General features: G+C 43.0%; 1 protein-coding gene and 1 pseudogene across 3 annotated transcripts; both read right to left on the bottom strand.

Annotated features, from left to right (window-relative positions):
* Nucleotides 1–377: 377 nt before the first annotated feature.
* LOC103634674 (tubulin beta pseudogene) lies at nucleotides 378–2,031 on the bottom strand (annotated as a pseudogene). Its single transcript, NR_161341.1, has one exon. The product of NR_161341.1 is annotated as a tubulin beta pseudogene (transcript).
* Nucleotides 2,032–2,783: 752 nt separating this feature from the next.
* LOC100216623 (uncharacterized) lies at nucleotides 2,784–6,636 on the bottom strand. Of its 2 annotated transcripts, none has more exons than XM_008656239.4 (7): nucleotides 6,277–6,636; nucleotides 5,524–5,681; nucleotides 4,974–5,044; nucleotides 4,668–4,787; nucleotides 3,701–3,819; nucleotides 3,342–3,423; nucleotides 2,784–3,159 (listed from the first exon to the last, which is right to left on the bottom strand). In XM_008656239.4, the coding sequence occupies exons 2-7, from the start codon at nucleotides 5,669–5,671 to the stop codon at nucleotides 3,154–3,156; spliced, it is 546 nt and encodes a 181-aa protein (XP_008654461.1). In that variant the 5' UTR covers nucleotides 5,672–5,681; nucleotides 6,277–6,636; the 3' UTR covers nucleotides 2,784–3,153. The 2 variants fall into 2 exon arrangements, with proteins under 2 accessions (XP_008654461.1, NP_001136508.1); NM_001143036.1 differs by having other exon boundaries at nucleotides 2,861–3,159; nucleotides 6,344–6,377.
* Nucleotides 6,637–14,571: the final 7,935 nt, after the last annotated feature.

Genomic DNA, 14,571 nt, shown 5'->3' with positions numbered 1-14,571 from the left:
TATTACCCGACGGATATATACTCGTTGCCATCTCTAAGGACGCAGGTTAAATGCATGCTGATCTAATGTGTAGGCTGGTTATCAAAATATATTAGCCAGTGTATATATAAGTACATCACATAAACTTTTACAGTTACTAGATCATTTTGCGCGCTTCGCGCGCCCTGCAGTTGCAACCGGATGTTGTCAACTACTTGAACAAAACAATAATCATCCCATCAATTTGGCACGCAAATAAAAAGAACACATATAATAAATGGCAAACTAATCTAAAGTTGTTCTGGCAGTCAACAAGCATGCAAACAAAGTGATTATGTCTAGATCTTTACATAGCGCGACAACAGTTCATGACCAAGCAACATTACAAGCGTCAGATAGTGTCACTGCAAAAGCAAACATAGTGCTAACAACATTATTCACAAGTCTAGAAATGAGCGAGTTACAACTTTTTTGGGTGGCGACCATTGTAAACAAAAGCTAACAATAGCGATCACCTGGATCTACACATATATACATACAAAATTTTCTTCTTTCTGGATCCACAAACGTTCGGCTTTAAAGTGCACAGAACTACTCTGGAATAAGGTTGGATTAATGGAATGCTCTGCAACGAAAAGGATAATAATAATAATATTACCACAATTCAATATATCTGAAGACACACTACATATATATATGCAAATAGAAAAGTGGGTTGCTACATATATGCAAATAGAAAAGGAAAGAATGGATACCTGTAGGTTGATAGAATTGGAATGCACTAAAAAATTTCTAATGCATGTAAATTGAGCATGCGAGCCATCCAGCAGCGTCAAAGATATCGTGCATAAGAAAATATTGTAAAGTAAAATAAATGGTTAATGTTCTGTAACACATGTTAGTGACAAGAGAAAATAATTGTGTATTTGTACCTGGTAGTATAACTGAAATGCTCTAGCCCTGCCATATATTTCTACACTAACTTTCTGTGTCATGAATGTTGGCAAGGGTGTGCTGAATGGTTGTAGATGATGAATTGATTTATGAAGTTTCAATGATGCATATGAAGCTAATTTTTAGCAGAAATGAACATGGGTATATCCTTAGCACTTTCAAAGTTGCAGGTTCTTGGCAAATGCAGCAGGTTTTATTCAGTACGATGTGATACTTATACTAATTGTTTTGATAAAAGTAAATAAAGCTAGAAATTTCTTCCCTGAAACATACAAACAATCATTTTTGCATAGATGCAAATTATGGCGAAGCTATGGAGTCTATTCTATAATAAGTAGGGGTGCTATTTTGCTCTAGTTCGATACAAAAGAGGGAAATAGTATTAGGCTATAGAAAGATGACATCAAGACAACTAAAATTGTTAATTCATCTTTAGTACTTAAACAGAGTGGACCAATATTGAAAATCATTATGAAACATCAATCTTTATAATGAAGTCCCAACAAAAATAACATGACAGTTAGAAAGAACAACCTCAAATGCCACCATGATTTGTCCCTTGGTGATTTCTAATATCACACTTGAATCCAGTTAGACTTAATGGGAGAAATTTGGAACGGAAAAATAAAATTATTTGTCCAAAAACAACATGATCTAATGTTCTAGTGGTATAGTTAGCATGTGCATTCCCAATCCAATTAGACTCGATGGAACAACAAAATAGAAAAAATGGAATAATTTGTCTAAAAAACATACCCGCAACCTGATGGTCCATTTGTATACTGCACATGTGTGTTCCATAAAAAACTGCATTGCTTCATCCTGTAGCCACACTCTCATCCAAAAAATCATTAATCAAACAAAGATCCAAAGAAACACAATATCCTAATTGAGTAAAAGTATAATTCACTCCCAAAAGAGGCACATCCGTGGACTGAACGTTGTTGGAGATCGAGTCCGAAGTAGGAGTCATTGTTTGGCACGTTAAGCATCTGCTCGTCCACCTCCCTGCTGCTCATCTTGGCGCAGAACATGGCGGACGCCGTCAGGTAGCGACCGTGGCACGGGTCCACGACGCATATCATGTTCTTGGCGTCCCATATCTATTTTGGGAGTTCTGGCACAGTCAGGACGTGGTATTGCTAGGAGCCCCCGGAAGGTGAGCGGCGCGAAGCCGACCATGAAGAAGTGCAGGCGCGGGAATGGGGTCAGGTTGACGGCTAGCCTACGGAGATCGGAGTTGAGCTGACCGGAGAAGCAAAGGCAGCAGGTGACGCCGCTCATGGTGGCGGAGATGAGGTGGCTAAACGTCACCGAAGCTGCGCATGGTGAGCTTGTGCGCACGGAAGCAGATGTCGTCTCGTAGAGCACCTTGTTGTCGAGCACCATGCAGGCACGATCGCCGCCACCTCCGCAGGCACCACCTCGCGGCGAGCGGGGGGGGGGGGGGGGGGGGGGGGGGGTAGCTAGTAAACAATCTAGGCGATGGCGTCGAGGGACTCGAGCCTATCAGCGAGCCTGCCGGCGCGGGCGACCGTGGGGCCAGCGAGGCAGAGCGCGCGCAACGGGAGGGCCGGAGGGGAGCGAATCGAGGCAGTGGCGGGCTGGCGGCGGAGGTAGAGGAGAAGCACTACGGGAGAGAGAGGCCGAGACAAAGCGGAATCGAACGCTCAGCTCATAGGGAATTTAGATGAAGGTTTGAGGTCCGGAGTGGCCATAGAGATTGGCCACGTGTTCGCACCCGCGAGCGTCTCAGTACACCGGATGACCGGAAACGCGGAGGAGGCTGGAAACTCCAGCGGGTTTTAATAAGAAAGAATTAGACAATGTACATAGCAAAAACACATATCTTCAAATTATAAAATATTTTTCTTGATATGTTACTTTTACCATGTATTAAACAATATATATCCAAGTATAAGTATATAACAAAAACTACGTATCTAGATTCAAATTGAATGGGTAATTCCGACGCATAGTTGTATCTTACAACACAATTGGGATACATTAAAATAAACTGCATTACTCAGTAAACGATCTACTAGTGCCAATGCCAATTATAGTGTCTTAATATCGGATCAGTTTCTTAGAGAGTAATCTCTCTGAAAAGCCTAGCATAGAAATACGATACTTTCCAATGAAACAATGATCGTCTGAGGGTCAAAATGACCATGCCTCGCCATGTGCAGATGTGCTCCGTGAAACAGCAGAATTGTCCATTCAGGCCTGCATTCATTGAGAATAAGTATATCAGTATGCCACACATGAGTACATGACATTCTTGGTAATGCTAAGCAGCAAAAAAGGTCTGATTTATTCCAAAGATCATGGGAATGCTGATTAAACGATAATATTTTATTTAAACAAGTGTGGAGTTTGGTAATGGCACATTGAAAGGAAACCAGTACCTTGTTTGCAATGTTGTTGGAGAGCCAATCAAGACCCTCGTACAAACCTTCTCCTGTGGTAGCACAAGTGCTCTGGATATACCTACAACTCACAAAGAAATCACATTAAAAGGGTTTTACGATGATATATAGTATGGCTTTTTACTGCAAGTATGCATATAAACACACTTGGTCGCAAAGAATATACTAACGTACATAAAGAAATACATTTAGTTATGAGAAGTTTTTATACAGAAGAATATCAAGAGTAGTACGAAACTGGCAAATTAAAATGAAATATGCAGAGAATAAGATGGAAAATGCAACCATAATACCACTTTAGTAAGATGGTTGCCCGGACAAATGGATAGTGGTCTCACCAGTGGCGTTGGCGCAGGGAATGGAGACCAAGCTTATCGGTGATCTCAGCAGCGTTCATTGCATTTGGTAGATCTTGCTTGTTTGCGAAAACGAGCAAGACAGCATCCCTCAATTCATCCTGCCAGTGTCATGTGGATGAATGATCAACAGGTTGTACTAAAACAGTGGTCCCCCCCCCCCCCCTCCAAAAAAAAACTGAAGACATGTATTTGCTGCCTTCATACATACTTCCAGTATAACTAGCCATTTCAGGTTGAGTGTACCTACTAACCTACAGCTGCCCATGACGGCCATAACTCAAGCTCAAGATAACCCAGGTGCCTAAATATTGCAGAGGTACCAACAAGTCCATATGTATACTCATGTTATATGTCATTGCAAACTTAGATATTAACCAGCCAACTGTGACAAACTTTTTTTTATAATAAAACTTCAGATGTAATTCTGGCATCAAAATGTATTATTGTTTCCCATAAGTCAAAAATGACAAACCCAGTGCTGGCGGCTCCCACATAAGTGAGCTCTGGGGATGGAATAACCGAGGCAAACTTTAACCCCCTCCATTTTGCAGAGAGGTTGCATCTAACCCAGGATCTTTTGGCTCAGTGCAAAGGCTCCTCACCACTGTACTATGCCTGTCCTTCATTGTTTCCCATAAGTCAGTCTGAGAAAACTTGATTCCATGCTGTGGTATAGATACCATGCAATTATCTAGACTCTTAGGAATTCTCGCATCGCAAACTTTAACTTAATTCATTATACACAGGATTTGGCATGTTCAAAGTCACCGGTGAAGTGGTGATGCATATAGCTACTCTAGAAGCATTTAATAGATCAAAGCATCATTCTGAACATAGTTGGAAGAGAAGGGTCTGAAATTCAGAAGTCCCAAGAAAATTAAAAATGACAGCACATATTGACATGCAATAAATATATAACAAAAAAACATGAACATAGTTGATATACCTCGTTCAGCATCCTGTGGAGCTCATCCTTTGCTTCAACAACACGATCTCTGTCATTGCTATCAACAACAAAGATAAGGCCTTGGGTGTTCTGGAAATAGTGCCTCCACAATGGCCTGATCTGGGGTTTGAAAAATAAAATGTTGCGAGTTAAAGGTCGCTTAAACCTGAATACCGTTAAATTTTATTATCATATGTTCTGAACAATCTTTCTGATACAGCACAGAAAAAGCTAGTGCAGCAAAGTTAGATCAGTAAGGGGACTAGAAGAGTGAGACTTTGTATAATATCGTATTTTCGCATGTACCTTGTCCTGACCTCCAACATCCCAGACAGTGAAGCTAATGTTCTTGTATTCAACAGTCTCCACATTAAACCCTTGAAATCACAAAATAAAAGGCAAAATATTTCTCAGATTTACTCCTACAAGAATAATGTGATGTGGTCTTGTTCATTTCACAAAAATATTTAATAACTTGCACCAAAGATACATGATAGATATAACATAATGATACAAACAACTGTCTAGCCATATCTACAAGCAAAGTAAAAAGATGCAGCAATAAAACAAGGTGGGCAGATTAGGTTCAGTGGCAAATTCGTAATTCATATATCGTACTATTGTAATGCAGTGTGTATTTCTTGTAATGGTCAAATTCAAAGGGAGCTTCACAGATCGTTAGATCCATTTGCTAATGTTTTTCTTTATTTTAAAAAGGAGAGAAATTTCACTTATTCTGAAACAAATCCAAACTAACAAGCATTGTTTACATTGTTGTTGATAAAAGCTATATAATTGCATTCTCAAGATATACAGAATATCAATGTAAACTAAAAAGCACAGAATAGTTTCTCACCGATTGTAGGGATGGTGGTCACGATTTCTCCGAGCTTGAGCTTGTAGAGGATGGTGGTCTTACCAGCTGCATCGAGACCAACCATAAGGATCCTCATCTCTTTCTTGGAGAAGAGCCGGCTGAAGAGCTTCGTGAAGGTGAGCCCCATGTTACCACAACTGAGGAATATCGTTGAGCAACGGTTGTCAGCATTTCGTGAACAACATTACATAGACGGCACGGCAACCAAAACCAACAAAGGAGACTCTGAGTACAAAGAAACGCCAGATGATATATTGACAGAGAATGAGCTCTCGACTACATGTACAGTGTCATTTTGTCTCGCTGGTATTTCATTCAACGGAAATACTTAGATCTTATGAAAAAGGGTCTACTACTGATAGAGAAAGATGCGATCGCTTCAGCCAAACCACCGCCCAAAAGATTATCTACAACTCCACACCGTGCCAAGCCAACAACATCACAGACCTATACCATGCCGACAGATCTACGACGCAGACCATAACACTCCTCCATTTCTGGTTACACAAAAAATCATTCCTAACGATACAAAAACAACATTAGCACGCGAAACAGCGGGAGGCGAGATCCGACGGTCAATAGCCTGAACGGCGACAATAATCCGAACAGCCAACATGTCACTGTCACGACCAAGAGCAGCATTCTACGCGCTCGCACAAGGCTCAAGCGCACCCTCATTCTACGACAGATCTGGAACCAGCGAGACAGCGGGATCGAGATCTTCGGCATTACCTCCTAGCAAGCAGAATTGAAAACGTGATCAGGAAGGGAAGACACAAGCAGCAGGTCTGGCACCAACCTTCGTGGAGATCTCGGAGGCGCGCACGATCTCGCTGCTCCCCTCTCCTCCTCGGCTTCGGGCGGGGCGGAGAAAAAGAGACGAGTGGTTGATGCTGAGGTGTGGGGAGGCAAGGGTTGGTGGGGCGGAGGCTGGGCCCGGTCTACGTGAGCCCGTGGGAATGGTGGCGTGCCGGTAGGTTGCGGTGCAGGTGGGACGGGACCAGGAGATGTGGGTGTGCGCTCCTCGTCTGAAGCTCCAACGTGCAACCGACGCTTCGCAAGCTCCTTTTTCAGAAAAGAAAGTCGTACGATATGATATGAATATTGATAGGCCTACACGCGTATCTGTTTGGTTGTCAACATCGAAGCCGCCTGGCCCAGGTAGCGCTGACAGCCCATCGATTTCGGATGCCTCCTCCAGCCAGATCAAATGCCCGGTAGGCACTTAGAGGGCACACCATCCAAAAAGAAACAATTAAAACGGCTCACACAGGAGCTGCTCGCTTTGGATTAAAGTTAAATATTTGGACGGTTGGAATTGCAATCTTTAGAGACAAAGCACTATAGAAACAGTAGAAGTCGGTACGGATTAAAGTCAAGCGAATAAGCTGAAAGGTGTTGAGGGTGTCTAACCTCACTCAATCAACTAGGAACAAACCTGGAGCAAGCGCTACAAAGAAGTCTAACTAACCTAATTACTTTACAAAGCACCTAGGCTAATCACCGAGTGATTCTATTAAGTACTTGGGTGTATGAAAATCAAGGTTGCTCAACTCTCCACACTTGCAAATGGCCGGATATGGGGGTATATATAATGCCCAACACCAAATAAAAGTTGTTGGAGGAAAGCAGACTTTTTTGCGTCGCATCGGACTAGTCCAGTGCACCCGGTACCCTCTATGTCAGCTAGCCTTTAGACGCCTGACAGATTCTCTGCACTATCGTAGAGGCCTGATGCGTCACCGAACCGGTTCAGAGACTGACACGTCAGATGACTATTAGGAACTCGCCATTGAACCATGATCCGGTGCAGCACCGGACCGCTCCGGTCCATCAGCTGGTTGAGAACCAAAGGAAGAGATCTATGTACACGCGGTTAGGTGTACCATGGGACTGGTTCGGTGCGCCAGTTGACTGCCCGTTTCTTGATTCTTCTATCTTCTTTGCTTGGACTCTTTTGGTCCTGTGTCTTAGACTTGTGCTGGATATTTGTAGGTCATCTTTGAGGTGTTGCTAACTCAGAGCTTAAGTCCAATCCACTTTGCATCATGTGAACTACAAAACACGAGCACTTGCAAACACATTAGTTCACCGTTATGTTGATCATCAAACACCAAAATCAATTAGTCAAATGGGCCAGAGTTCATTTACCTTACAATCTCCCCCTCTTTTGGCGATTGATGACAACACGACCAAAGGAAAACAAATATTAAATAGCAAAACAAAATATGCAATCTACTTGCTATGGATGCATGTGCATAGGCAAGATGTATAATAGACCAAATTGAAAGATATGATGAGTACATGAATGTCAACTATATGGTCAAGGCCCAATCAATCATAGAGTTCCAAGCTCAAGGGGAGTTGAAGTCCAGTTTATTCGCGAATCCGGTTCGGACTGCAGGAGTAGGTCTCACGAAAATGGACGCCTGGGCTACATGCGGACTCCATTTTGGAAGTTCTAGATATCGTTGGAAAGCTATGGAGATAAGATTTCCAACCCAACTGGTCCCACGTCAAAATATACTTTGAGTTGATGGGAATCGTCATACCAAGATGACATCCAGAATCTGACAGAAATCACACACGCCTGTTTTTGGGCCTAAAGGCCTTATACATCTTAGGGTTGCTCGGTCGTACCCTTAGCCACCGCCCGAGTTGAGGACGACTGCAATTCAAGTGGGGAAGGATGATGAGGATATCACTCTTAAACAAATAATGCATGGCCGACAATACGAGCACGTGCACAACAGCTAAATTTTCAGGTTCGTTCTTACCTAGTCAATTGTATTTTAGATCTTACGCTTTGTGCCATGGATGTTTTGATGATTAGGAACCTTGGAGAGGACCATCAAGGACTTATTAAAGGCCAAGATGTCAAGGAGGAGAAGCTAGGACATTCACAACAAGAGAAAGCCAAGTTCGACTCAACTTCTTCTCCACCTTGGAGTCCATGATCAGTCTACACTAAAACTGACGCCCAGGGTGCATCGGACCTCCGATTAGGTTGGGCTTTATATGGATGGAAAGCTAAGGATATAAGATTTCCATCCAAATTGGAACCAACTTAAAATTCACCTGGAGTCAACGGGAATCATCGAAACAAGTTAGCGTTCAGGTTTTGTTTTGATGTCGGGACACCGTCTGTTGGGCTGTTGGCCCGTGTATCATGTTGGAGCCAATTATGGGTTCCTCCAGTGGTTGTGCACGTCCCTAACCTCTATTTTAACATCAGCCACCACCACATTAGGGTTTGGGTGTTGCCCTGATCATATCTGCCATCAAACAGTTCCTTATGGTTGCATTCCGACTTCGGGCATCGGCCAGATCCTTTTAGCACTGCAATAGAAGGGCTTCTGCTTTCTCTACTCTTGCATGGTTGTTTCCCGCAAGAGAGTGACTATCTTGTCACAATTTTCATCCAAGGCAAGCAGATAGAGGGCAAGGTATGCTGTTATGGGATCTCCACTATGCCTTTGCTCTCTCAAAGCTTGCACTTAGGCCTTCTACTCTTAATGGGTCTTGTGGAGAGGTGGAAATAATCTCATGGGGTGGTTCCCACTTCTTCTCGGTAGACCGAGCATAGTGTTCTCAACGCTCCACAAGCCACAAGATGCCAAGTGTCTTTGGACCTATGCCAAGTTGCCATGGAACGCCATCTTGGTTGTCAGTTACTTGACCTAATGTACAAGCTAACCATGTACTTCTTTTTACCATGCTCCATGAACTCCATTCCACGGTATTCTAGGTAACCAGGTATTCCAAGGCATGACATATTGTCCCTCAAGAGCCTAGGGAAACCTTCTTCGTTGATGTAGAACTGGTGCAGGTCTTACCTTCCATCTAGGGAACACAAAGGAGATCAACTCTGGTTGCTGAACACGTTTTACAAGCACTAACAAGCATCACATATGCACACAAAAGGCTAGCAAACATCAAGCACAAATTATTTTGAAATGCCCTAGGGGGCACACAATTAGAGTTTTTCAAATCACACGGTTACACGGTTACATCTCATACACGTAGAGCTCTGGCCAAAGTGAAGAAAAACTTCACTGCACAATGCATGCAGAGGACTGATGAAAGTCGCCTAGAGGGGGGTGAATAGGGCGAATCTGAAATTAATAAACTTAAGCACAACTACAAGCCGGGTTAGCGTTAGAAATATAAACGAGTCCGAGAGAGAGAGAGAGAGCAAAACAAATCGTAAGCAAACAAGGAGCGAGACACGATGATTTGTTTTACCGAGGTTCGGTTCTTGCAAACCTACTCCCCGTTGAGGTGGTCACAAAGACCGGGTCTCTTTCAACCCTTTCCCTCTCTCAAACGGTCACTTAGACCGAGTGAGCTTCTCTTCTCAATCAAATGGAACACAAAGTTCCCGCAAGGACCACCACACAATTGGTGTCTCTTGCCTTGGTTACAATTGAGTTTGATCACAAGAAGAATGAGAAAGAAAAGAAGCAATCCAAGCGCAAGAGCTCAAATGAACACAAATATCACTCTCTCACTAGTCACTATTGATTGGAGTTGTCTTTGGATTTGGGAGAGGATTTGATCTCTTTGGAGTGTCTAGAATTGAATGCTTATAGCTCTTGTAATGTGTTGAAAGTGGAAAACTTGGATGCTATTGAATGTGGGGTGGTTGGGGTATTTATAGCCCCAACCACCAAAATGTGGTCGTTGGAAGGCTGTTGTCGCATGGCGCACCGGACAGTCCGGTGCGCCACCGGACACTGTCCGGTGCGCCAGCCACATCAGCCGGTCATTGGGTTCTGACCGTTGGAGCTCTGACTGGTGGGGCCTCTGGGCTGTCCGGTGGTGCACCAGACAGGTCCTGTAGACTGTCCGGTGCGCCAACTGCCCGTGCTCTGACTCTGGCGCGCACTGTTGCGCATTGAATGCGGTTGCAGTCGACCGTTGGCGCGAAGTAGCCGTTGCTCCGCTGGCACACCGGACAGTCCGGTGAATTATAGCGGAGTGGCCTCCCATTTTCTCGAAGGTGGCAAGTTCAGCTTCGAGTTCCCTGGTGCACCGGACACTGTCCGGTGGCACACCGGACAGTCCGGTGCGCCATACCAGGGTGCCTTTGGGTTGTCTTTTGCTCTCTTTGTTTGAACCCTTTCTTGGTCTTTTTATTGGCTTATTGTGAACCTTTGGCACCTGTAAAACTTATAGACTAGAGCAAACTAGTTAGTCCAATTATTTGTGTTGGGCAATTCAACCACCAAAATCAATTAGGAAAAAGGTGTAAGCCTAATTCCCTTTCAATCTCCCCCTTTTTGGTGATTGATGCCAACACAAACCAAAGCAAGTATAGAAGTGCATAATTGAACTAGTTTGCATAATGTAAGTGCAAAGATTACTTAGAATTGAACCAATAAATATTTTCATAAGATATGCATGGATTGTTTCTTTATTTTTAACATTTTGGACCACGCTTGCACCACATGTTTTGTTTTTGCAAATTCTTTTGTAAATTATTTTCAAAGTCCTTTTACAAATAGTCAAAGGTAAATGAATAAGATTTTGAGAAGCATTTTCAAGATTTGAAATTTTCTCCCCCTGTTTCAAATGCTTTTCCTTTGACTAAACAAACCCCCCCCTCAATAAAATCATCCTCTTAGTGTTCAAGAGGGTTTTAGATACCAATTTGAAATTCTATCAATTGAAAAATTCATCATTTCAAAACCTTTTCTTAACTTCAAATTTTGAAAATTGGTGGTGGTGCGGTCCTTTTGCTTTGGGCTAATACTTTCTCCCCCTTTGGCATGAATCGCCAAAAACAGATACTTGAGTGAAATATAAGCCCTTTCAATCTAATTTCTCCCCTTTGGCGAACACAATATGAGTGAAGATTATACCAAAGTTGGAGAGTTGCTCGGAGCGACGGCGAAGGATGAGTGATTTGATGGAGTGGAGTAGAAGCCTTTGTCTTCGTCAAAGACTCCTTTTCCCTTTCAATCTATGACTTAGTTTGAAATACACTTGAAAACACATTAGTCATAGCATATAAAAGAGACATGATCAAAGGTATATTAAAGAGCTATGTGTGCAAAACATCAAAAGAAATTCCTAGAATCAAGAATATTTAGCTCATGCCTAAGTTTGTTAAAGGTTTGTTCATCTAGTGGCTTGGTAAAGATATCGGCTAATTGTTCTTTAGTGTTGATATATGCAATCTCGATATCCCCCTTTTGTTGGTGATCCCTTAAGAAATGATACCGAATGGCTATGTGTTTAGTGCGGCTATGCTCAACAGGATTATCCGCCATGCGGATTGCACTCTCATTATCACATAGAAGAGGAACTTTGGTTAATTTGTAACCATAGTCCCTAAGGGTTTGCCTCATCCAAAGTAATTGCGCGCAACAATGGCCTGTGGCAATATACTCGGCTTCGGCGGTAGAAAGAGCTACGGAATTTTGCTTCTTTGAAGCCCAAGACACCAGGGATCTTCCCAAGAACTGGCAAGTCCCCGATGTGCTCTTTCTATTAATTTTACACCCCGCCCAATCGGCATCCGAATAACCAATTAAATCAAATGTGGATCCCCGAGGGTACCAAAGCCCAAACTTAGGAGTATAAACTAAATATCTCAAGATTCGTTTTACGGCCGTAAGGTGAGCTTCCTTAGGGTCGGCTTGGAATCTTGCACACATGCATACAGAAAGCATTATGTCCGGTCGAGATGCACATAAATAGAGTAAAGAGCCTATCATCGACCAGTATACCTTTTGATCTACGGATTTACCTCCCGTGTCGAGGTCGAGATGCCCATTGGTTCCCATGGGTGTCTTGATGGGTTTGGCATCCTTCATCCCAAACTTATTTAGAATGTCTTGAATGTACTTCGTTTGGCTGATGAAGGTGCCCTCTTGGAGTTGCTTCACTTGAAATCCCAAGAAGTACTTCAACTCCCCCATCATCGACATATCGAATTTTTGTGTCATGATCCTACTAAATTCCTCACATGTAGATTCGTTAGTAGACCCAAATATAATATCATCAACATAAATTTGGCATACAAACAAATCATTGTCAAGAGTTTTAGTAAATAAAGTAGGATCGGCCTTTCCGACTTTGAAGCCATTAGTGATAAGAAAATCTCTTAGGCATTCATACCATGCTCTTGGGGCTTGCTTGAGCCCATAAAGCGCCATAGAGAGTTTATATACGTGATTAAGGTACTCACTATCTTCAAAGCCGAGAGGTTGCTCAACATAGACCTCCTCCTTGATTGGTCCATTGAGGAAGGCACTTTTCACGTCCATTTGGTAAAGCTTAAAGCCATGGTAAGTAGCATAGGCAAGTAAAATGCGAATTGATTCTAGCCTAGCTACGAGTGCATAGGTTTCACCGAAATCCAAACCTTCGACTTGTGAATATCCCTTGGCCACAAGTCGGGCTTTGTTCCTTGTCACCACACCATGCTCATCTTGCTTGTTGCGGAAGACCCACTTGGTTCCTACAACATTTTGGTTAGGACGTGGAACTAGATGTCATACCTCGTTCCTAGTGAAGTTGTTGAGCTCCTCTTGCATTGCCACCACCCAATCCGAATCTTGTAGTGCTTCCTCTACCCTGTGTGGCTCAATAGAGGAAACAAAAGAGTAATTTTCACAAAAATGAGCAACACGAGATCGAGTAGTTACTCCCTTTTGAATATCGCCGAGGATGGTGTTCACGGGGTGATCTCGTTGGATTGCTTGGTGGACTCTTGGGTGTGGCGGTCTTGGAACTTGTTCATCTTCCTTATCTAGAACATGGGCATCTCCCCCTTGATCATTGCTCTCCTCTTGAGGTGGCTCAACTTCTTGATCTTCTCCTTCATCATTTTGAGCCTTATCCTCATCTTGAGTTGGTGGAGATGCTTGTGTGGAGGAAGATGGTTGATCTTGTGCATGTGGTGGCTCTTCGGATTCCTTAGGACATACATCCCCAATGGACATGTTCCTTAGTGCGACGCACAGAGCCTCTTCATCACCTATCTCATCAAGATCAACTTGCTCTACTTGAGAGCCGTTAGTCTCATCAAACACAATGTCACAAGAAACTTCAACTTGTCCAGAGGACTTGTTAAAGACTCTATATGCCCTTGTGTTTGAATCATATCCTAGTAAAAAGCCTTCTACAGTCTTAGGAGCAAATTTGGATTTTCTACCTCTTTTAACAAGAATAAAGCATTTGCTACCAAAGACTCTAAAATATGAAACATTGGTCTTTTTACCGGTAAGGAGCTCATAAGATGTCTTCTTGAGGATTCGGTGTAGATACAACCGGTTGATGGCGTAGGAAGCGGTGTTGACCGCCTCCGCCCAAAACCGATCCGAAGTCTTGTACTCATCAAGCATGGTTCTTGTCATGTCCAATAGAGTTCGATTCTTCCTCTCCACTACACCATTTTGTTGTGGTGTGTAGGGAGAAGAGAACTCATGCTTGATGCCCTCCTCCTCCTCAAGAAAGCCTTCGATTTGAGAGTTCTTGAACTCTGTTCCGTTGTCGCTTCTTATTTTCTTGATCCTTAAGCCTAACTCGTTTTGAGCCCATCTTAAGAATCCCTTTAAGGTCTCTTGGGTATGAGATTTCTCCTGCAAAAAGAACACCCAAGTGAAGCGAGAATAATCATCCACAATAACTAGACAGTACTTACTCCCGCCGATGCTTATGTAAGCTATCGGGCCGAATAGGTCCATGTGTAGGAGCTCGAGTGGCATGTCAGTCGTCATGATGTTTTTGTGTGGATGATGAACGCCAACTTGCTTCCCTGCCTGACATGCGCTACAAATCCTGTCTTTCTCAAAATGAACATTTGTTAGTCCCAAAATGTGTTCTCCCTTTAGAAGCTTGTGAAGATTCTTCATTCCAACATGTGCTAGTCGGTGATGCCAGAGCCAGCCCATGTTAGTCTTAGCAATTAAGCAAGTATCGAGTTCAGCTTTATCAAAATCTACTAAGTATAGCTGACTCTCTAACACTCCCTTAAATTCTACTGAATCATCACTTCTTCTTAAGACAGTAACACCT

The sequence above is a fragment of the Zea mays genome, chromosome 8 (genome assembly GCF_902167145.1).
Source record: "Zea mays cultivar B73 chromosome 8, Zm-B73-REFERENCE-NAM-5.0, whole genome shotgun sequence".
Lineage (NCBI taxonomy): Eukaryota > Viridiplantae > Streptophyta > Magnoliopsida > Poales > Poaceae > Zea > Zea mays.
The sequence above is the reverse complement of the archived record's forward strand: the minus strand, read 5'-3'. Positions and strand labels throughout refer to the sequence as shown.

Excerpts from the sequence above, each read along its gene's own strand:
- LOC100216623 (XM_008656239.4), bottom strand. The coding sequence starts at position 5,671 with ATGGGGCTCACCTTCACGAAGCTCTTCAGCCGGCTCTTCTCCAAGAAA. Across the intron at positions 4,788-4,973 it reads ATGTTGGAGGTCAGGACAAG|ATCAGGCCATTGTGGAGGCA; the intron begins GTACATGCGAAA and ends TTCAAACCCCAG. Across the intron at positions 3,820-4,667 it reads TCCACAGGATGCTGAACGAG|GATGAATTGAGGGATGCTGT; the intron begins GTATATCAACTA and ends TGACACTGGCAG.